The sequence below is a fragment of the Hypanus sabinus genome, chromosome 25, assembly GCF_030144855.1.
Source record: "Hypanus sabinus isolate sHypSab1 chromosome 25, sHypSab1.hap1, whole genome shotgun sequence".
Lineage (NCBI taxonomy): Eukaryota > Metazoa > Chordata > Chondrichthyes > Myliobatiformes > Dasyatidae > Hypanus > Hypanus sabinus.
Genome location: NC_082730.1, coordinates 24,321,288 through 24,345,616, shown reverse-complemented (window position 1 = coordinate 24,345,616; position 24,329 = coordinate 24,321,288). Strand labels below are relative to the sequence as shown.

The window sequence follows — 24,329 nt, the reverse complement described above, 5'->3', positions numbered from 1 at the left end:
GAAATCAGATTGCCCATTTGAGGTGTTCAGTTTTTCCATCTGTTGGAATGTTTTCTATTGATCTCTGTAAGAGTTGATACATTCTCTGTTCATTATTTAGGATCAACTTTTGTCAAAGCTAAGCCTGAAAGTCCATGGACTGCTTTAACACGGAAAGGCATAGTACGAGTGTTGTTCTTTCCATTTTTCTGTCATTGGTGGATCCAGGTAACCTCACTAGGCATCTTTGCATGGCTTCTGCTTCTCTACATCTTAGAAGGTGGGTTCTCTGAACATTTTTCAACACATACCCTGTGCAATTTTGTTTATATCTTTGTATAAAGCAGATCATCCATTGTCTATATTTTTTTTATTTCAAGTGATAGCAATCGGCTTATATTTGCTGGTCCCAGTGTTGTATGTCAGTGAAATTGTCAGCCCAATGGTTCTGATGCTGCTTCTGGGGACGGTTCACTGCCAGATAGTCTCAACCCAGAGGCAGACTCCGTCACCCACAAATGGAGGGAAGCGCAAGAGGTGAGAATTTTGATGACAGTAAACAAATTTGTTTGTCATCAAACTTAATGCATTGGAAAACGAACATACACAGACTGTCCTGTAATGCTCAAATTTAATATATTTAAAACCATTAATATTTACATATTTTTGTCAGTTTCAAGTATAAACGTCAGTATTAAGAATTTGGAAGTACAATTCTGCATTCCACAGTGCCCAAGGAGCTGTTGGATTATGTAGCCAGAGAGAGGGTGTTTAAAAGAAGCAAGCAGGATAGTCGGGACATTCTGTCTGCCACAGTTCCGGAGAGAGACGTTGGATTGTGCATAATTAGGCATTTGACAAGGGCCAATATAAAGAAGTTAAGTTTAAGCAGAACAGCCATTGTGGGTGTGGGCCAGTATTAGAGTGGCCTGTTCAGGCCTTTGCTCATAGAGGCTCCAGCAAGGAGACTTTTGCTACTAAGTAGACTTTTTACTTGTAAGTAGACTTCTCCGTTTAATTTTTCTTCCTTTCTTATGGCAGAGTTAGAGCAATAAGGATGCCAGGTGGCATAGTGGAATGCTCTTCTTGCAGGATGTGGGAAGGCAGGGAGAACTCCAGTATCCTTGAGAAGTGCATCCAGCTGCAGCAGCTTTCAGACCATGTTAAGGAATTGGAGTTGGAACTGAGTAAACTCCAGGTGATTTGGGAGTCTGAGGAATTGTTTGACAGGACCTATATTCAGTATATAGAGGCCCAACTAGAGAGAGTGTGATACTAGATCTATTAGGGAATGAGATAGGGCAGATGATGGAAGTTTGTGTAGGGGAACATTTTGCATCTCGTGATCATAATGCCACTAGTTTCAAGCTAACTGTGGAGAAGGCATATCAATGGTTTGGCACAGCCAAGAAGGGCCAAAAGGCCTGTTTCTGTGCTGTAATGTTCTGTGGTTCTAAGGATAGGTCTGGTCCTTGGGTTGAGATTCTAATTTGGAGAATGGCTAATTTGGATAGTATCGTAAAGGATCTGACAAGCATGGATTGGGACTGGTTGTTTTCTGGCAATGGCAAGAAAGGCTCCAAGAATAAGCAAGGAAATTATAGGCCATTGAGCCTGACATCAGTAGTGGGTAATTTGGAAGGTATTCTAAGGGACCGGATATTTAAGTATTTGGATAGACAGTTCTAATCAGGGGTAGTCGACATGGCTTTGTGCCTGGTAGGTCATGTCTGACCAGTCTTGTAGAGTTTTTCAAAAATATCCCAGGGAAGTTGATGAAGGCAAGGCAGTGTAGGTCTTCTACATGGACATTAGCAAGGCCTTTGACAAGGTCCTGCAAGGGAGTTTGGTCAAGAAGGTTCAGTTGGTTTGCATTCGAGGTGAAGGTGAGGTAGTAAACTAGATTGAATATTGGCTTTGCGGGGGAAGCTAGAGAGTAATAGAAGACGGTTGCTTCTCTGACTGGAGGCTTGTCACTAGTGGTGTGCCTCAGGGATCAATGCTGAATCCGTTGTTGTTTGTCATCTATATCAACAATCTGGATGATAATGTGTTAAACTGGATCAGCAAATATGTGGAAGACATCAAGATTGGGGGTGTAGTGGACAGTTAAGGAAGATTATCAAAGCTTGCAGGGGAATCTGGACCAGCTGAGAAAATGGCTGATAGAATTCAGTGCAGTCAAGTGTGAGGTGTTGCACTTTGGGAAGGCAAACAGGGGTCGGACTTAATATTGTAAATGGTAGGTCACTGAGCAGTGCAGTAGAACAGGGGAATCTGGGAATACAGATCCATAATTCCTTGAAAATTGTGTTACTGGGTAGATAAGATTGTAAAGAGAGATTTGGCATATTGGCTTTAATAAATCAATGTATTGAGTACAGTAGATCAGATGTTATATTGAAGTTGTATAAGATATGGCGAGACCTAATTTAGAGTATTGCGTGTAGGTTTAGTTACCTGCTTACAGGGAAAATGTCAATAAGATTGAAAGAATGCAGAGAAAATCTAAGGATATTGCCAAGACCTGAGCTATAGGGAAAGGTTGAATAGAATAGGACTTTATTCGGTAGAGTGTAGAAGAACTACGAGGGGTATAGATAGGGTAAATGCAGACATTCTTTTCCACTAGGTTGGGTGACACTAAAACTAGAAGTCATAGGTTAAGGGTGAAATGTTTAAGGGGAACCTGAGAGTCACTGAGAGGGTGGTGTGAATGTGGAACAAGGTGTCAACAGAAGTGGTGAATGTGGTTTCAGTTTATACATTAAGAAAAAATTAGGTAGGTACATAGATGGGAAGGGTATGGAGGACTGTGGTCCTGATGTAGGTTGACAGTACCAGCCAGATTAATAGTTTGGCATCAACTAGAAAGGCTGAAGGGAAAAGTGGAAGGGATAGCTTTACGATGGAGTCAGAATTATAATGAGTTCATTGATCCACACTGTCTAACTTGGACTCTTGCAAAAGCATCGGGATCCATGGTTTTACAAAACGTATGAGCTGCAAAAGGAAGGAAGTAGTACGAAAACCTTTCTAAATTGATTGCTAGGGCTCAATGGAAGATTTGTTCAAATCTGAGTACTAAACTTTAGGAAGCTTTAAAGAAATACCAGGTTGAGGAACTAATAATGTACAGGCCAAAATATTATCCTTGAAACCAAATAAGTGAAGGAATATTTAATTGAGATGCTCAGATCTTTGATAGAGAAATGGGATAAACTGTTTCCAGTGGCAGGAGATTGGAAACCAGAAGACTCAATACAGATAATTGGCAAAAGGAGGCTTTTTTTTTTGAATGGAGTTAAGTTTTAAATTAGTCCATGCTGTATAGAAAATGGATAGAATTTGGCAATGGGAACTTGACCAAATTGGGCTTTCCTTCTTTGTAAATTATAGGGTTGAACAGGGTGTGGGGCTAATTGGATAAGTTGAGAGCTGTAAGGGAAATGGAAGTCCAACAATCCCATTTATCAAAGTTAATGTGGAATAAATTTGACATGAACGTTTTTCAGGACTAGGTCCAGTACTTGTGATGCATTCTGATCAAGACATCATTCACTTTGAACTCTTTTCTAATCCATTCAGTAATGCATTTCAGTATTCACTTTGCCCTTTTCTTTAAAGAGCTGATAGTTTAGTATGCCGTCTTAAAATAATTAAGACTAGATGTTCATCGTGACCATTCCTTATCTTAGATCCTATTATGTCCTTTTCCATGGACCTCTGGTACTATTTTATTCCCAAGAATTTGTGAGTTTACTGAAATATGTTTATTTTTGTCCTCAGAACTACGCAATCAAGGCACTTATCTAGAAAGGTTGGGCGCTGCTCTACGATTCCTGTGTCCAACAATGGGAGAGTAAGTCTATGGTCCATGCCTACCAAGGTTGATCCATAAATTATGAAGACCAACAGGAGCAAGAGGATATTCAGTTAGAAACATAGAAAACCTACAGCACAATACAGGCCCCTCGGCCCACAAATTTGTGCTGAACATGTCCCTACCTTAGAAATTACTAGGCTTACCTATAGCCCTCTATTTTATTAAGCTCCATGTATCCATCTAGACGTCTCTTAAAACACCCTATCGTATCCGCCTCCACCACTGTTACCGGCAGCCCATTCCACGCACTCATCACTCTCTGAGTAAAAAAACTTATCCCTGACGTCTCCTCTGTACCTACTCCCAGAACCTGTGTCCTTTTGTGGCAACCATTTCAGCCCTGGGAAAAAGCCTCTGACTATCTACACAATCAATGCCTCTCATCATCTTATACACCTCTATCAGGTCACCTCTCATCCTGGGTTGCTCCAAGGAGAAAAGGCTGAGTTCACTCAACCTATTCTCATAAGGCATGCTCCCCAATCCAGCCAACATCCTTGTAAATCTCCTCTGCACCCCTTCTATGACTTCCACATTGTTCCTGCAGTGATGTGACCAGAGCTGAGCACAGTACTCCTAGTGGGGTCTGACCAAGGTCCTATATAGCTGCAACATTACTTCTTGGCTCTTAAATTCAATTCCACGATTGATGAAGGCCAATACACCATACGCCTTTTACAGAGTCGACCTGTGTAGCTGCTTTGAGTGTCCTATGGACTCGGACCCCAAGATCTCTCTGATGCTCCACGCTGCCAAGAGCCTTACCATTAATACTATATTCTGCAATCATATTTGACCTACCAAAATTAACCACCTCACACTTAACTGGGTTGAACTCCATCTGCCACTTCTCAGCCCTGTTTTGCATCCTATCAATGTCCCGCTGTAACCTCTGACAGCCCTCCACACTAGCCTCAACACCTCCAACCTTTGTGTTATCAGCAAACTTCCACTTCCTCATCTAGGTCATTTATAAAAATCACTAAGAGTAAGGGTCCCAGAACAGATCCCTGAGGTACCCCACTGGTGACCGACCTCCATGCAGTATATTACCCATCTACAACCACACTTTGCCTTCTGTGGACAAGCCAGTTCTGGATCCACAAAGCAATGTCCCCTTGGATCCCATGCCTCTTTACTTTTTCAATAAGCCTTGCATGGGGTACCTTATCAAATGCCTTGCTGAAATCCATATACACTACATCTACTGCTCTTTCTTCAGGCTCAAAAGGCACGGCCTGCCCTTGACAAAGCCACGCTGACTACTACTAATCATATTATACCTCTCCAAATGTTCATAAATCCTGCCTGTCAAGAACTTCTCCATCAATTTACCAACCACTGAAATAAAACTCACTGGTCTATAATTTCCTGGGCGATCTCTACTCCCTTTCTTGAATAAAGGAACAACATTCGCAACCCTCCAATCCTCTGGAACCTCTCTTGTCCCCTTTGATGATGCAAAGATCATCGCCAGAGGCTCAGCAATCTCCTCCCTCACCTCCCACAGTAGCCTGGGGTACATTTTGTCCGGTCCCAGCACCTTATCCAACTTGATGCTTTCCAAAAGCTCCAGCACATCCTCTTTCTTAATATTTACATGCTCAAGCTTTTCAGTCTGCTGAAAGTTCTCACTACAATCACCAAGATCCTTTTCCATGGTACCTCTGCTATTTCCTCCGGTTCCATACTCAGTTTCCCACCATTATGCTTGTTAGGTCCTATTCTTTCATGTCTTATCCTCTTGCTCTTCACATACTTGTAGAATGCCTTGGGGTTTTCCTTAATCCTGCCCGCCAAGGCCTTCTCATGGCCCCTTCTGGCTCTCCTAATTTTCTTGTTAAGCTCCTTCCTATTAGCCTTATAATCTTCTAGATCTCTAACATTACCTAGCTCTGTGAACCTTTTGTAAGCTTTTCTTCTTAACTAGGTTTATTACAGCCTTTGTGCACCACAGTTCCTGTACCCTACCATAACTTCCCTGTCTCATTGGAACATACCTATACAGAACTTCACACAAACATCCCCTGAATATTTGCCACATTTCTTCCGTACTTTTCCCTGAGAACATCTGTTTCCAATTTAAGCCTCCAATTTCCTGCCTGATAGCCTCAATATTAGCCTTCCTCTAATTAAACGCTTTTCTAACTTGTCTGCTCCTGTATTTTCAGTGCTATTGTAAAGGAGACAATTATGATCACTATCTCCAAAATGCTCTCCCACTGAGAGATCTGACACCTGACCAGGTTCATTTCCCAGTACCAAATCAAGTACAGCCTCTCCTCTTGTAGGCTTATCTACATATTATGTCAAGAAACCTTCCCTTGCTCTAGGGAGATGCCAATCAATATTTGGGAAATTAAAATCTCCCATTGCGACAACTCTGTTATTATTATACCTTTCCAAGATCTGTTTCCCTATCTGCTCCTTGATATCCCTGTTACTATTGGGTGGCCTATAAAAAACACCCAGTAACGTTATTGACCGCTTCCTGTTCCTAACCTCCACCCACAGAAACTCTAGACAATCCCTCCGTGGCATTCGCCTTTTCTGCAGCCGTGAGGCAATCTCTGATCAACAGTACCACGCCCCCACTTTTTTTGCCTCCTTCCCTGTCTTTTCTGAAACATCTAAAACCTGGCACTTGAAGTAACCATTCCTGTCCCTGAGCCATCCAAGTCTCTGTAATGGCCACTGCATCATATCTCCAAGTACTGATCCACACTCTAAGCTCATCCGCTTTGTTCACGACACCCCTTGCATTAAAATAGGCACATCTCATACCTTTGGTCTGAGCATGTCCCTTCTCTATCACCTGCCTATCCTCCCTCTCACACTGTCTACAAGCTTTCTCTATTTGTGAGCCAACCTCCTCTTCCCCAGTCTCTTCAGTTCAGTTCCCACCCCACAACAATTCTAGTTTAAACTCTCCTCAGTAACCTTAGCAAACCTCCCCGCCACGATATTGGTCCCTCCGGGATTCAAGTGCAACCTGTCCTTTTTGTACAGGTCACACCAGCCCCAAAAGAGGTCCCAATAATCCAGAAATCTGAATCCCTGTCCCCTGCTCCAAACCCTCAGCCACGCATTTATCCTCCACCTCATCCTATTCCTATTCTCACTATCGCATGGTACAGGCAGTAATTCCGAAATTACTACCTTTGCAGTCCTGCTTCTCAACTTCCTTCCTAACGCCCTGTAGTCTTTTTTCAGGACCTCTTCCCTTTTCCTACATATGTCATTGATACCCATATGTACCACAAGCTCTGTCTGTTCTCCTTCCCACTGCAGGATATAAGACCATAAGACAAAGGAGCAGAAGTCAGCCATTCGGCCCGTCGAGTCTGCTCCGCCATTTTATCATGAGCTGATCCATTCTCCCAATTAGTCCCACTCCCCTGCCTTCTCACCATAACCCATCATATCTATTGATCTCTGCCTTAAGTACACCCAATGACCTGACCTCCACTGCCGCCCATGGCAACAAATTCCACAGATTCACCACCCTCTGGCTAAAAGAATTTCTTTGCGTCTCTGTTCTGAATAAGTGCCCTTCAATCCTTAAGTCATGCCCTCTCGTACTAGACTCGCCCACCATGAGAAACAACTTTGCCACATCCACTCTGTCCATGCCTTTCAACATTCGAAGTGTGTCTGTGAGGTCCCCCCTCATTCTTCTAGACTCCAAGGAGTACAGTCCAAGCACCGTCAAACATTCCTCATATGTTAACCCTCTCATTCCCGGAATCATTCTAGTGAATCTTCTCTGAACCCTCTCCAACACATCCTTTCTTAAATAAGGAGCCCAAAACTGCACACAGTACTCCAAGTGAAGTCTTACCAGTGCCTTATAGAACCTCAACATCACATCCCTGCTCCTATACTCTATTCCTCTAGAAATGAATGCCAACATTGCATTCGCTGCCTTCATCACCGACTCAACCTGGGGGTTAACCTTAACGGTATCCTGCACAAGGACTCCCAAGTCCTGTTGCATCTCAGAACTTTGAATTCTCTCCTCATTTAAATAATAGTCTGCCCATTTATTTCTTCTACCAAAGTGCATGACCATACACTTTCCAACATTGTATTTCATTTGCCACTTCTTTGCCCATTCTCCCAATCTATCCAAATCTCTCTGCAGACTCTGTTTCCTCAGCACTACTGGCCCCTCCACCTATCATTGTATCATCAGCAAACTTAGCCACAAAGCCATCTATTCCATAATCCAAATCGTTGATATACAACGTAAAAAGGAGCGACCCCAACATGGACCCCTGCGGAACACCACTGGTAACTGGCAGCCATCCAGAATGGGATCCCTTTATTCCCACTTTCTGTTTCCTGTCAATCAGCAAGTGCTGTATCCACTTATGTAACTTTCCCGTAATTCTATGGGCATTTACCTTGTTTAGCAGCCTCATGTGCGGCACCTTGTCAAAGGCCTTCTGAAATCCAAATACACAACATCCACTTCATCTCCCTCGTCTAGCCTACTTGTAATTTCCTCAAAAAATTGCAATAGGTTTGTCAGGCAGGATTTTCCTTTAATGAAACCATGCTGAGTTCTGCCTGTCTTGTCATATGCCTCCAGGTACTCCGTAACCTCATCTTTGATAATTGACTCCAACAACTTCCCAACCACCAATGTCAAGCTAACAGGTCTATAATTTCCTTTTTGCTTCCTTGTCCCCTTCTTAAATAGCAGAATGACATTTGCAATCTTCCAGTCTTCCGGAACATTGCCAGAACCTATAGACTTTTGAAAGATCATTGCTAATGCCTCTGCAATGTCCACAGCTACTTCCTTCAGAACATGAAGGTGCATTCCATCTGGTCCGGGAGATTTATCAACCCTTAGACTATTCAGCTTCCTGAGTAATGGCTGCTCGCCCTCTTCCTTCAGAATATTCTGGATGCTATCTGAAACATCCTGAACCCTGGCACCTGGGAGGCAAACTACCATCCAAGTTTCTTTCCTGCATCCACAGAATTGCCTGTCTGACCCCCTAACTATAGAATCCCCTATCACTACTGCTTTCCTCTTCCTTTCCCTACCCTTCTGATCCACAGAGCCAGACTCTGTGCCAGAGGCACAGCCACTGCCACTTCCCCCAGGTAGGCTGTTCCCCCCAGCCCCCAACAGTACTCAAACAGGAGTACTTATTGTCAAGGGGTACAGCCACAGGAGTACTCTCTAGTTCCTGACTCTTCCCTTACCCCTCCTGACTGTGACCCACTTGTTTGTCTCCCATAGCCCGGTGTGACCACCTGCCTACACTCTTCTCTATCACCTCCTCGCTCTCCCTGACCAGGTGAAGGTCATCGAGCTGCATCTCCAGTTCCCTAGCTCGGTCCCTCAGGAGCTGCAGCTCGACACACCTGGTGCAGATAATGGCCGTCCGGGAGACTGGAAGACTCCAGGACCCCCCACATCTGACACCAAGCACAGAAAACTGGCCTCACACACAAACTTCCTCCTTTCTGCAAATAATACAGTTAAACCTACCTCACCTTGTCCTGTTACCTCCTAAGCCCATTGAGCCAAAGCCTTATCACTCTGCTACACACTCGGACGTTGCCCACTGGATATGGCAGTCTTTTTAAACCTTTTGTGCTCTGCTGGCTGACGTCAAGCGCCTGCGCAGTCTCACCTCTCTTTTACCCTGAGTAGTAAAAAAACTCCCTTCGCTGTGAAAAATCAGCTATTCACTTGCAGCCTTCTTGCTCCGAATCAAAAAAGTTATTTGAATGTGTCCCTTGGCTTAGTCATGACTGACTTGTACTTCAACCCAGTTTATACAATTTTATTCCAGATACATTTGTTTGCAGATGAATTAATCTGTGGTTAAGGCCTTAGATTTTAATTATTGTTTAATTGATGATTTAGAAACTTAGAAATCTACAGCACCTTACAGGCCCTTCAGCCCACAATGGTGTGCCGACCATGTAGCCTACTCTAGCAACTGCCTAGAATTTCCCTACTGCATAGCCCTCTATTTTTCTAAGCTCCATGTACCTATCTAAGAGTCTCTTCAAAGACCCTCCTGTATCCGCCTCTACCGCCTTCGCTGGCCGTGCATTCCATGCACCCACCATGCTCTGTATGGAAAAACTACTTCTGACTTACCCCTTGTACCTATTTCTGATCACCATAAAACTATGCCCCCTTGTGGGTTAGCCATTTCAACCCTGGGAAAAAGCCTCTGGCTAACCACACAATCAATGCCTATCATCACCATATACATCTCTATCAGGTCACATCTCATCCTCTGGTCCAAGGAGAAAAGGCCAAGTTCACTGAACCCATCATCATAAGGTATGCCATCCAATCCAGGCAACATCATCATACATCTCCTCCACATTCTCTCTATAGTATCCACATCCTTCCTATAATGAGGTGACCAGAGCTGAACACAGTACTCCAAGTGGGGTCTAACTATGGTCTTGTATAGTTGTGTATAATCCTGATAGGATTGTGAGAATGAGACAAGTGTGCATGTGTGTAGGTAACATTTTGAAAGTAATCTGTAGATTGATAATGAGCTACCTTCTCTCATAATTACAGATAAAGGTTATAAAATAAATTTCAGCTCCTGGTAGAGCTTAGCTCCTAATCTGACTTGTTTACCTGGCACTGTACTCTCAAAAGTCAACACAGGGAATGTAGCTGGTTTTGAAATTCTGTGTCTGGTTCTCAGGATGCTCAACACCGAGCTGCAAATCGAGGTTCAGAGGATAACTCCAGTGAGGAAACGGAGAGCCAAGCACGGCATTTGCTAAGCCAGCAGAAAGTGAAGGGGACATTAACAATGCTACGATTCCGAAGAAGTGCACAGGTCAAAGCAGCTGCAGTTTCAGAGGTAGTTTGCAGTGTGTTACTTGTGACAGAAACTCCACACCTCCACAAATATTTCTGTTTAATTCACACCACCCACACCCAATTTAATTACAAACTGCAAGTGCCGTTAGACGAGTATTTGGAGCAACTTGCAGCAAGTCCCACCTTTGTTACTGCAAACACTTTCTGTTCTATTTACAGGGCAGAGAGAGAATCCCAAGGTGGGAGGTTCCAAAGCGAGACTCTGACAGCTTGCAGGACTCCGAGTTTGAATCGGCAGCCCCAAATCCGGTATGACACTGCATCAATCAGAATCAGAATCGGGTTTATTATCACTGACACATGATGTGAAATTTGCTGCTCTGTGGTGGCAGTAGAGTGCAAAGATTTAAAATCTATATGTTACAAAAATGAAAAAGTGCAAAAGTATAATAATGGGAAGAAGCTGTTCCTAAGTCAGAGTATGGGTCTTCAGGATTGTGTAGGTTCTTAGTGATGGTTGCCACGTTTTTGAAGATGCCCTAGATGGTAGAAGGGTTGTGCCCAGGAATGACTGACTGAACGTATATCCCCTGCAGTCTGTTGTGATCGCGGTGCATTGGAGGCTCCATACTAGGCTGTGATGCAACCAGTCACAATGCTGTCCATTGAACATCTATAGAGTCTTACTAAGTCTCAAACTCTTAACGAAATAGAGCTGCTGGCATGCCTTTTTCATGTTTGCATTGATATGCTGGGTCCATAGAATATTACAGCACAGTACAGGTCACTCTGGCCACAGTGTTGTGCCGACCTTTTAACCTACTCTAAAATCAATTTTAATCCTACCCTCCTTCATAGCCCTCCATTTTTTGTAACACTTATGTGCCTAAGAGTTTCATAAATTTCAGTAATGTATCTGCCTCTACCACCACTCCTGGCATCATTCCTCCTCATACCTACAGCTCTGTTTTTTTTTCAAAAGAAGCTACCTCTGACATTCTCTCCATCCCCCCCCCCCCCCCCCATACTTTCCTCTGTTCACTTTAAAATACGTCCGCTTGTATTAGCCATTTCCCCTGGGGGATAAAGCCTCTAGGCTATCCACTCGATCCATGCCTCTTATCATCTTGTGCACCTCTATCTGGTCCTCCTTCAATCAAAAACGAAGAGCCCTATCTCACTCAACCTGTGCTCATAAGATAACGCCCTTTAGTTTGGGCAGCATTCTGGTAAATCTCCTCTGCACCTTCTAAAGTTTCCACATTATCTAATCAGAACAAAACGGGGTACTTCCAAGTGTGGTCTAACCACGATTTTATATAGCTGCAACACTCCTTCACGGGCCTATCAAAGTGTCTGCTATTAGACCAAGACTGGGCTAGCTGACACTGTTTGAGTTTGTCTTTCTCAGTCTATACATTGAAAGAGGGTGGGAGTGAGCATTCTGGAAATTACTCCATGATGGTCTCCCAAAGTCTGGGTAAAACCAAGTGGATGGAGTTGGGTGGAGGTGTGGCTTCTGAACAAAAATTTTGATCAGAAAGGATGTGTAAGAATGATAAGTAGGTTGGAACTCTCCAATAAATAACTCTTTTGTGAGATGGCCATAATAGAGACTTGTAACATTTGATGAGATAAAATTAGTATTGGTTCCTTTACAAAGATCTGTCAAGAATACATTGATTACTTGCTTATGTTGATAGGTGTATAAGATGATGAGAGGCATTGATCGTGTGGATAGTCAGAGGCTTTTTTTCCCCAGGCTGAAATGGCTAACATGAGAGGGCACAGTTTTAAGGTGCTTGGTAGTAGGTATAGAGGAGATATCAGGGGTAAGTTTTTTACGCAGAGAGTGGTGAGTGCATGGAATGGGCTGCCGGCAACAGTGGTAGAGGCAGGTACGATAGGGTCTTTTAAGAGACTTTTGGATAGGTACGTGGAGCTTAGAAAAATAGAGGGCTATGGGTAACCCTACGTAATATCTAAAGTAAGTAAATGTTCAGTACAACATTGTGGGCCGAAGGGCCTGTATTGTGCTGCAGGTTTTCTTTGTTTCTGCTTGCAATTCACACAGAAATATGGAAACACAGAATAGAATATGATTGGAAATTCCCCAGGTTGTGGTTGGAATTTGAAACTCTGAGGCAAGTGGCTTTATTTCACAAGGGGTAGCCTGATAATAGCCAAGTTTGATAGATTAAATTGTTCTCATGTGAAGTAGAAGTATCAGAGTTGGCCATGCATATTTGATTAAATTTTAAATTTTTTTGAACTATTAGATTCCAGTCTAAGATCTTTCTCAATATTCCTTCATTTAGATGACTCTTTCAGGGAGCTATACAAAACAGAACCATTTACTTAAACCAAGTCTGCCTTGACCCACCCCAGTACTTCTCAGCATTAGTTTCCTGCTCTTCTCATGCAGAATAGAAAAGGCAGGTTCTCTTTGGCTTCTACTTATCATTAAATCAGTACTATGAAAGGCATGTTTTAATGTTATTTTTAATCAAGGCAGGATTTTTTTGGACAAATTGATCATGATATTGATTCATATTCAAGAGAAAAGATCCAACAACTTGTTTAGGATTAAGTTATGGGTAACTAAAGGAGTATCTAGTTCTACTTCTGGTTATTGTGCTGAACTGACAATAAATGTGAGCAGTGGACATGTTATATTTTTCTTCTGTCTTTATTTACAGGATAATTCCTACTTGAGCTTCAGCTCCCTGAGCTGCAGTAATTCCCGTCAGGACTCTGAGAGCAGTCGGCATGGGTCAGAGACTGAGGATATGCTATGGGATGATCTCCTAAATGGGCCTCGATGCCATTCCTCCTACAGTAGTGAGAGTGAGTGTGATAGTGTGCAGAGAGTGTCTCTGCAGAAGAAAGAGTCCAAAGATGAACAGGTGGGTGTGGCTGTTTTTAACATTGTTCAAGAGCAACTATAATTTTCATTTCTGTAATTAAAATCAGAAACGTTGGGAACACTGAGAAAATCAGACAACATTTGTGGAAAGTGAAGAATTCAGGTTGAAAATTCTTCAGCAGAACTAGTAAAGTGAGAAAATAACTTGGTTTTTAACTTGCAGAGGGTGAAGGACGGATGGATGGGACAGAGGGGATATTTGATGGGGTGAGACCAGGATTACCAGGCTGTTCCAATGTTTATGAATCTGTTTGGTTAGTAGATTAATGATGAAACAAAGAGACATGTTAAAGGAGTAAAATGTTAGAAATGCTCAGGTCAAGGTGCATCTGTGGACAGAGGATAAACTGAGTTGTAGTCCGTGACAGCGGAGGACAAACCATAGCACTATTAGAAAGCCAGCAATAACCATTCGAGGTTCGATTTCCACCGCTGTCTGTAAGAAATGTGTTCCACCTTCCTGTGACTGCATGGATTTTATCTGGGTGCTCCAGTTTCCTCCTGCATTTCAAATGTACAGTTAGGGTTAGTGAGTTGTGACTTGATGCAAACAAAGCATTTCACTGTGTTTCAGTGCACATGCAATGAATAAAGCTAAGCTTTATCTTTATAAACCTAACATTTGATTAACAGAACTGCCCAGATCTGATACAAACAGGAAAAAGTAAATCTGTGGATGATACCAAGATTGGTGGAGTTGTGGATAGTGTAGAAGATTGGCAAAGAATATATTTACCTGGGTGAAATTCCATCTGCCATTTCTCAGCATATATCTGCAAGTGATCTAAGGGGTTGCGCCTCAGTAGGGCAATTACAACAAGACAGTACACTGTAAGGTCAAGGTCCTTAACAGTGTTGCTGAGTGGAGAGATCTTGGGAACCAAGTTCATAGCTCCTTGAAAGTGGCTACACAGGTCGATTAAGGTGGTTAAGAAGGCTTATAGAATACTTGCTTTTATTACTCGAAGCATTGATTTCAAAAGTTAGGGCATTATATTTTAACTCTATAAAACTGTGGTTAGGCCACATCGGGAGTATTGCATACAGTTCTGGTTGCTCCGCTATAGGAAGGATGGTGAGGCTTTAGAGAGGGTGCCTGGTTTAGAGGGCACGTGCAATGATGAGAGGTTGGATAAACTTAGGTTGTTTGCTCTGGAGTGTTGGAGGCTGAGGGGAGATCTGATAGAGGTTTACAAGATTATGAGAAGCATAGTTGGTAGTGGACAGAGTACCTGTTTCCCAGGGTTTAAATGTCTAATGCCAGAGGGCATGCATTGAAGGTTGGGGGGGGGGGGGTAGGTTCAAGGGGGATGTGAGGGGTAAGTTTTTACTGAGTTGTGGATGACTTGAATGTGCCCCCTGGTATTGTGGTAGAGGCAAATACATTAGAGGCTTTTAAAAGAAGTTTGGATAGACATATGACTGTAGGGAAGATGGAGGGTTACGGACATGATGTAGGTAGGAGGGATTAATGTTTGGGTGTTTTTGATTTCCTTTTTACCTGGTTCAGCACAATATTGTGGGCTGAATGGCCTGTTCCTGTGCTGTACTCTTCTATGTTTTTTTTTATCTAAAATTGTTGAATTCGGCATCGAGTCGTGAAGGGTCCAATGTGCCCAGATGGTAGATGAGCTGCTGGTCTTGCAGATTAAATTGGACCTCAGTATAACAATGCAGGAGGCTACAGACATGTTAAGAGTGGGAAGGAGGATTAAAGTGAAGGCTTGGGGTTCCCTTTGTGGACTGACTGAGGGAGCTGTACAAAGTGGTCACCCAATACATGTTTGATTTCTCCAAGGTAAAGAAAATTGTACTGCCCATACTAAGTGCTAACCGCTAGATCAGGAGAAATGCAAGTGGATTACTTGAAGGACTGATTGGGTCTTTGATGGTGGGAATCAAAGTTTAAAAAAAAGATTTAGTATCTAAAAAAAAATTTCAGAAAGTACTGTGAGTAATAGTCATTATTGAAAATTGAAAAGCAGACCAGGAGTCATGGTGGGAATGTTCCCTTTGAAATGCTGAAAGGGGAGGAAATGTGCCTGATGGTGGAATCTTATTAAAGGTGGTGGAAGTTGTGAAGGATGATCCATTGAATGAGAAGGTTTGTGGAATAGAATGTAAAGAACTGTCATCCTACAACGATATGTTCATGGGTAATCCAACCTCTTCAAAAATACTTAAAGTAATCTCCACTAATATGTATGAGAAAGGGATTGAGAGCTTAAACTGGAATACATAGAAACCACTGCTTTGTTCAATACTCTGGGGATGTTCAACTTAAATGCACTGTCTAGAAGACACTGGCAGAGCATTTTGAACGAGCATCCTTGTCATACGCTAGTTACCGTTAGGTGTGTGCATGAATGAGTGACCACCCAACTTTTTCACCTAAGTGTATATTCTCAGAATTGTTATGTCATCCCTGCTGAGTAATGAGTTCCTTCCAGAAAGGGAAAAAAAGCACTTCTGCTTGTAGTATCAATGGGTCTGACTCATAATAACTTCTAGTGCGGCTGCAGCATTAAATCCTCACTCTAATTTTTAAGCCTTTCCCTACCCTTTCCCCCTCCTCTCAAACATCTGCAATCCTATAGATCTGAGCTTTTGGCTTTCCTCATTTAAGGGATGATTTTGCTAGATTTCAGTCACTGTTGGTTTATAATTTGAAATTAAACTTTATTTGCTTTGTAATTTCAGAACCACCTGCACTGGTTGTACAGCAGCAGCCAGAGTTCAGACAGAGTCAGCGCCATTATATGGGAAGGAAACGAATGCAAAAAATTTGATATGTCTGTACTGGAAATCAGTGGAATGATCATGAAGCGGGTATGTTTCTGGAGAGAATTTGTGGAATGTTGATTATGACTTGGAGTCTAATTTCTCTCTGGGACTGGCATGAGACAGTGGATCATAGGGTAGTTGTGGATGGGAAAGATTCCCGAACAAGGTGTCTCTGTTTTAGAGTGGCATGCCAAAAATGCTGTGGAAAGTTTGGGATTGCTGTGGTGCAAAGGGCTGTGGATAGGGTGCTGATAAAGATGGGATAGCTTAGACTAATTGGGAGTTGAGATACTTTGGCTAAACTATAGACTTTTGAGGGACCTTCACATATTTACTGAATGCTATCCTTTCTCACTGTGTTGCGCACCACATTTATTATTTCTGGCTGGAGTCCAGTGATTTTTAGTATTCTATTTATATTTTATACATTCTACCAATAGGCAAATACATTTGAGCAGCATGATGGTTACCGGATCCTGGGATACGTGGTGACATCTGTCCTCACCTTGCTACCATTTGCATTTCGCCTTTTCCAGCAGAAGAACCTGGACCAGTTAGCTTACTCCTCCTTCTCTGAGTTACTGACAATCAGTTGTGGTGGGAAGCCTGATGGGCCTCTCGTTGTCTTAGTGCTGATTAACATTTTGGAGCGGTTCTGTCTGATGTGGATGTTTTTCTTCATTCTTTGTGTGGCAGAGAGAACATACAAGCAGGTGAGCAACAGTGCGGTTTCACTTACCTGTTGGCCAGAACATCATACAACTCTCCCCTTACACTAGTCATCCACTGGAATTCTCACCCATCCTGTTACCTCCAGACTGCTGATTGTTCAGGCTAAACGAGTATTTTCCTGGCTGGCTTCCTGTTTTCTAATGTCTGAGGACATTGCCCATATTTCATTCAAGTGTCATTCTCTTCCATGGTTTCACTGACCTACAGTGCTTCTCTTTAGTATTTTAATCCCCGTTTTCTAATCCTTCTACCTCTGTACCCTGATTCAGACGATCATTTTGGGCAAGTTGATACCCTGTAATTTTAATTGCTCCACCATTATCCATTGACTGTTATCTCTGAAAGTGCCAAACATAAGTTGTACATTTGTGATCATTTCCTCATAACCGATCGCCTTTTGTAGAGGCATGTTATTAGGTCTTCTTTGATAATACTCTAGAGAATTGTGTCCCTAAATGAATGCATGTTGTAACATCAGTATCTGTTCCTTGGTCCAAATGTCTGTTGTGTAAAATCCTTCCTAATAGATCATAACAAGGTGTGTGTATATTATCAAGCATCACACTGAATGTAATTATGTTTGTCTCTTTAAAATTTGAGATTCTGGTATTTCTTATTTCAATGCCTTTCTGCCTCTCCCTCAATCGCTCCACCCAGCTTTCCAACATCTTTGTGGTTGCTATTACTACAAACAATGTTTCAATTTTTCATCAATTAGATTTACCATTAGAATTCTAATCATTGAAATGTCTAGTTTACTAGGTTCCGGAGAATATATTCAATGTAGGCTGGCCATTCAGTCATAGTGGTTCTTTCTAGTAAGTGCACTCTACATGCTTCTTAGTCCATTTTGTTTCCTGTACATTCTCTTTTGAAAGTGTCTGCACTTTGTTAATAAATGCTGCCGTCTGAAGAAATGTTTCCTTCCGTTGTATTTATTGGTAACTTCTGTAATTACAGCCCCTTGTTTTTGGCAGAGATATCGTGGGCTTGAAGGGTCTGTCCCTGTGCTGATTTGCCCTGATATTTTCCTATCTAAATTATATCACGTAGAGTAAGACAGCATCCATTCTAAGTCTTGGTTAAGTAGAATACAGCTGAATTTCCAGTATAACAGGGATCTACTAATAACCTTTTACTTCATTGGAAAGCAAAGGTTTTGTCAAGTTAAACACCCATTTGACAATGTACATTCTATGCAAACTGGGTAAAGCTTTGTTTATTTCTGCACAGCGCTTGCTGTTTGCCAAGCTGTTCAGTCACCTGACATCAGCTAGGAAGGCTCGCAAGTCTGAGATTCCTCATTTCAGGCTGAAAAAGGTGCAGAATATTAAGATGTGGTTGTCACTTCGCTCATACCTAAAGGTAAGTGCAATGACCATGGAATAATGTAGCACAGGAAGTGAATTTAAGGAGCTATGATCAAAGTGACTGCTTATAATGGAGGTTGGTTAATGTACAATTGGTCTTCTTTAAACTACTAGCATATGAATATGGTTAGAGAACAATTTTAGCAGGCTTCCTCCAGCAAAGATCATTAAAATTCACCAAACAAGTGAAATTTCATGGTCTACAATTTATACATTTTTTTGAATCTTTGAACTTGAGAAATTATGCAATATGTATCATTATTATTCAGTTTTGCTCACCGGTCAAGGAGCAAAACTGTTTTTGTCTGAGTGAAAAGATTGAATCATCAGCACAGCGTTTAAAATTTGGTACTCATTTAGAACCCAATTCTGAAAATTATCATTTTGTAATTCATTGCCTTTCAAGTCATAAAATACTGATCTGTTCTATCTCTGCATTTTCTTCACTATACAGCCTACTCTGTCTAGTGATAACTTTCTCTCAGCTCTTTTTCACTTCCTATTATTTTTGTTTTTCATTCACAGAGGCGGGGCCCTCAGCGATCAGTTGATGTGATTGTTTCGTCAGCATTTTTACTTACTTTGTCCATTGCTTTTGTCTGCTGTGCTCAGGTAAGACTTGGAAAATGCCTTAAATGAGCTTGCAGTTGGGAGAAAGGGCACTGAATTTCTAATATGACTCATCAGTATCATTTCTTATGTAACTTGAACCTCTGTCATGTATCAACAACACAGAAAATGCTGGAGGAACTCAGCAGACCATGCAGCATCTATGGAAAACAGTACACTCAACATTTCAGGCCAGGACCCATTGACAGGACTGGAGAAAAAATGCTGAGTAGATTTGAAAGCTGGGGAGAGAAACGCCAGGTGATAGCTGAAACTTGGGGAGGGATGAAGCAAGGAGCTAGGAAGCTGATTGGTGAAAGAGACAGGCCATGGAAGAAAGTGCAGGAGTGGGGAGAGGAGCACTGGAGGGAGGCAATGGGCATGCAAGGAGAAAACATGAGAGAGGGATAAGGGGCTGGGGGAGGGGAGGCATTACTAGAAACTTGAGAAGTCTATGTTCATGCACATTGCCTCCAACTTCCACCCTGCCATCAAATTCAGCTGGTCCATTTCCGACACTTCTTTTCCCTTTGTCAATTTCACTGTCTCTATGCTGGAGACAGCTTATCCACCAATGTCTATTATAAACCAATGGACTCTCAGAGCTACCTGGATTATACCTCGTCCAACCCTGCTAGTTATAGAAACACCATGGCCTTCTCTTAATTCCTCTGTCTCCACTGCATCTGCTTTCAGGATGAGGCTTTTCATTCTAGAATGAAGGTGATGACCTTTTTTTAAAGGGGCTTCCCTTCCTCCACCTTCATCTCTGCCCTCAACCACATCTCTCTACTTTCACACACTTGCTCTTACCACAATACCAGAGATAGGGTTCCTCTTGTCCTCCCCTACCAGCCTCCACATAATTCTCCGAACCTTCTGCTACCTCCAACTGGATCCCAGCACCAAACACATCTTTCCCTCTCCCCCACCTACCTTCTGCTTTCCACAGGGATCGCTCCCTAGCGACTGCCCTTGTCCATTCTCCCTCCTTGCAAATGGAACTGCTGCTATACCTGCCCCTACACCTTATCCACCTCTACCATTCAGGGTCCCAGACCGTCCTTCCAAGTGAGGCGATATTTCACCTGTGAATCTGTTGGGGTTATATACAACCAACCTGTTTGGTGCTCCTGGTGTGGCCTCTTGTATAATCGGTGAGATTCGATGTAGATTGGGAGGCCGCTACGTCTGCCAAAACTAGTGGGATCTCCCATTGGCCACCCATTTTAATTCTGCTTTCCATTCTAATATATCCATCCATGGCCCCCTCCACTGTCGTGATAAGTTTGGTAAGAGGAACAACACCTTGTATTCCATTTGGGTAACTTCAACCTGATGGCATGAATATCGATTTCTCAAATTTCTGGTAATGTCTCTTTCTCTCTCCCTACCCCACCCCACCCCTGCTTTTTTCTTTCTTCCATGGCTTTCTGTCTCTTTCACCAATCAACTGCCTAGCTCTTTGCTTCATTCCTCCCCTCCAAGTTTCACCTATCACTTCTCTCTCTTCCCCCTCCCCCATCATTCAAATCTACTCCTCAGCTTTTTGTCTCTAGTCCTTCTGAAGGGTTTCAGCCTGAAACATCGGCTGTACTTTTTATCCATAGATGCTGCCTGGCCTGCCGAGTTCCTCCAGTACTTTGTGTCTGTTGCTCAGATTTTCTCTTGTTTATCAGTAAGACACGACAGCTTTCTCTTTGCTTTTGCTTAGTGATTCAAATAATATTGAATAGAAAGTCAAAGCTTAACATTTATAATGTTATAAGGTCTTGGTTGAAGTTCTAATCCTGCCCTGCAGCCCACAATCCAAGCCAATACCATGATGTCAGTATTCCACTGGAACTAAAGTGAAATATTAAATCCTAAGCATTCTCTGCTTTCATTTCATGTGGGTATTCCTTAAATAGTATTTCGAAGAACAGGGAATTCTCTAGGAGTCCTGAGGCTTGTATTTGCCCTTCAAGCAGTATCACTAAAAGTAGATTCTGGTTGTATCACATTTGTTAATTTTTAATTTCATTTCAAACACGTGTTTTACTGTTTTGAGGATTTGTGTGGCTATGAAGGTTACAAATATAGAACAAATTTTTAGTAGAGGGAAAAGAGGATTTGCTATGATTATGTTGAAAGAAACTGCCTTTTTTGTGTCACTGGTTATGTGAGGATAATCCTTTCACATCGGTTCCTTTTTTCTCTCTCTCTCCCCCCCGCAAAATGCTCAGATCCTTCATGGACACAGCAGCTTCTTGGATTCTTTGTATAACTGGGAGCTCCTCATCTGGGAGACATCACTGGCTGTTTTCCTGCTGAGGCTAGTTACATTGGGGTCAGAAGTCAGTAGAAAATACAACAATATTTCCATCTTGCTCACAGAACAGGTGCGTGCCTACCCTTACATTACCAAAACCAATGCCAAAAGTTATTGGGATGTCGGTTTCCCTGGACACTCACTTCAGAGTCAAAGAATTAGAGCACAGAAATAGGCCCACAGCCCATCTAGTCCTTACAAAACCATTTAAACTACCTAGACCCATCGACCTGCACCCAGACCATACCCCTCCTAGCCACGTAGCTGTCCAAACTATTCAAACATTGAAATCACACCCACCACTTGCGCTGGCAGTCCTTCCACACTCACCACCTTTTGGATGAAGTTCCCCTTCCTGTTTCCCTTTCACGCTTAATCTGTGACCTCTAATTGTCATCCTCAATTGGGGGGGGGGGGGAAGAGAAACTGTTTACATTCACCCTATCTGTACCCTCAATTTTATATTATTCTATTAAATCTCCTCTCAATCATCTATTCTAGGGAATAAAATTTTAACCTATTAGATATTTCCTTATAACTCAAGTCCTCCAGTCGCAGCAACATCCTTGTGAATTTTCTGTACTCTTTCCTATAGGCATGTGACAAAAACTGCGCACAATACTCCAAATTAAGCCTCATTAATGTCACAACTTCAATGTGAACATCCGAACTGCTGTACTCCGTTTGATCTATGAAGGCTAATGCACCAAAAAACTCTTGTAACGCCACTTTTAATGAATCGTGGATATTCCCAGATTATTTGTTCCACCACACTCCTGTGTAAAACCTACCCTGGTTGAATTCCATCTGTCATTTTACCAGCTGGCCCAGATCTTGGTGTCAGTCACAAATGTGCTGATCCAATTTACCACATTATCATCCAGATTGTTGTTCTGTCATCTATATCAACGGGCCCAGCACTGATCCCTACGATACTTCAGTAGTCACAGATCTCCATTCAGAGAGGCAACCATCTACTGCTACTCTGTGGCTGCTCCAGCAACGCCCATGTCCGATCTCATTTTTTACCTCATCTCAAATGCCAAGCAGCTGAACCTTCTTGACCAACCTCCCATGTGGGACCTTGGCAAGTACCTTGCTAAAGTCTATGTAAACAACATCCACTGCCTGGCCTTCAACTTTCCTGGTAACTTCCTTGGAAAAACTGCCATCCACAAAGCTATGCTGAAAATCCCTAACTGGTCCATGTCTATCCAAATACTCATACTTCTGGTCACTTAGAATATCTACCAATAATTTTCCACTACTGATATCAGGCTCACTGGCTTATAATTTCCTGGTTTGTTTTTAGAGCTTTTTTTTTAAAGAACAGAACATTAGCTCTCTCCAATTCTCATACCCTAATCTGTCACTAAGGATGATTTAAATGTCTCAGCTCGGGCCCGTGCAAGTTCTGCACTTGCCTCCTGCAGGGCCTGAGGAAACGCCTCGTCATGCCCTTGAGACTTATCTACCCTAATTTCCCTCAAGGCAGGAAACAGCTCCTCAGCCTCACTTCTATAAACCATGTCCAACTCCCGAGTAAATACAGATGCAAAGAGTATATTTAAGATCTCCCCCCTCTCATTTGGCTCCATGCATATATTACCATTCTGATCTCCCTTGCAATCCTTTTACTCTTAACATGTCTATAGAAGCCCTTAGGAGACAGTGATTGACAGGGATAATTAATCAGCCGTGCTGGAATAGCAGAGCAGACTGGATATGTAAGAAGGGCCCAGTTCTGCTCTAACATCTTATGGTCTAAGATCAATTTTACAAATTTGTTTTAATTCTTGTGCATAATGAAAGCAGCCAATTATTAGGGCTTGTGGATTGTGACATTATCTGCTTTTATTTCAATAGATCAATCTGTACCTTAAAATGGAAACCAAACCCAATAAAAAGGAACAACTTACCCTTGTCAACAATGTGTTGAAACTTGCCACAAAATTACTGAAGGTGAGCAGCTTAAATATTGTCAGTCATATGTAGTCTGTTCTGAGCAATCTTAGCCTTATTACTTATTGACACAAAGGACTTCCCTCTTTGTGCTGATTGATTTGTCAGAAACTATTTTCCCAGGATATAATTATAAAATTTAATAGTCTGGTGGATTTCTAATAGACTTGCCATACATGCATTGTGCAAAATGCTACAGCAATCAGAAATTTTAGAGAAATCTGTTCTCTTACCCCACTGTCTTAGGTTAAAAGGGGAACAGAAGCCAGCATGATATAGGCAGCAAAAAAAAAGGCATATCTTTTAACTTAAAGGCAAGTGCTTGAGAATAGAGTCTGGTCATTTGACAACTGTAATGGACTATCGAACAATCGTAGTTCCCGTTAAGCCTAATAAATATCCTGTAGGTAATTCAGAAAAGTCACTAAAAATAAGGCATATAGTCTTTATATATATATATAAAATATCTTACTATCTCTTTCAGTTAGTCCTGACGACGGGTCTCAGCCCGAAACGTCAACTGTACTTCTTCCTATAGGTGCTGCCTGGCCTGCTGCGTTCCACCGGCATTTTGCTTAAATTTCCAGCATCTGCAGATTTCCTCATGTTTGCATATATAGTCTTGAAGTTATGAAAAAGTAGCTTTACATAATTAAGAGTGGGGCTTGGTAACTCTACACTATAGCTAACACACCATCATACTTTACCCTATAGGAGCTGGACTCCCCTTTCAGACTCTATGGACTGACCACAAATCCACTGCTGTATAACATTACCCGGGTTGTCATTCTGTCTGCTGTCTCTGGAGTGATCAGTGATTTGCTGGGTTTTAATCTAAGGGTGAGTAACAACAGATATGCAAATCACAAATTTTCTTTCTCACCTGATCTTTCATTATAACAGGTCAAAGTTCCACCTTTAACATTGAAGAATTTAAGTGTAAGGTA

General features: G+C 42.2%; 1 protein-coding gene across 4 annotated transcripts in view; it reads left to right on the top strand.

Moving 5' to 3' along the window:
- phtf1 (putative homeodomain transcription factor 1) overlaps nucleotides 1-24,329 on the top strand; it is a 30,674-nt gene that overhangs the window by 5,623 nt on the left and 722 nt on the right. For 2 of the 4 annotated variants that reach the window (XM_059950330.1, XM_059950329.1), the window contains 13 exons: nucleotides 101-259; nucleotides 360-516; nucleotides 3,769-3,841; nucleotides 10,567-10,728; nucleotides 10,908-10,997; nucleotides 13,388-13,594; nucleotides 16,315-16,443; nucleotides 16,839-17,111; nucleotides 18,364-18,495; nucleotides 19,026-19,112; nucleotides 21,335-21,490; nucleotides 23,287-23,382; nucleotides 24,097-24,222. In XM_059950330.1, coding sequence (XP_059806313.1) covers nucleotides 101-259; nucleotides 360-516; nucleotides 3,769-3,841; nucleotides 10,567-10,728; nucleotides 10,908-10,997; nucleotides 13,388-13,594; nucleotides 16,315-16,443; nucleotides 16,839-17,111; nucleotides 18,364-18,495; nucleotides 19,026-19,112; nucleotides 21,335-21,490; nucleotides 23,287-23,382; nucleotides 24,097-24,222 — 1,847 coding nt within the window. The remainder of the gene's footprint in view (nucleotides 1-100; nucleotides 260-359; nucleotides 517-3,768; nucleotides 3,842-10,566; nucleotides 10,729-10,907; nucleotides 10,998-13,387; nucleotides 13,595-16,314; nucleotides 16,444-16,838; nucleotides 17,112-18,363; nucleotides 18,496-19,025; nucleotides 19,113-21,334; nucleotides 21,491-23,286; nucleotides 23,383-24,096; nucleotides 24,223-24,329) is intronic. The other 2 variants (XM_059950332.1, XM_059950331.1) reach the window with 1 other exon arrangement.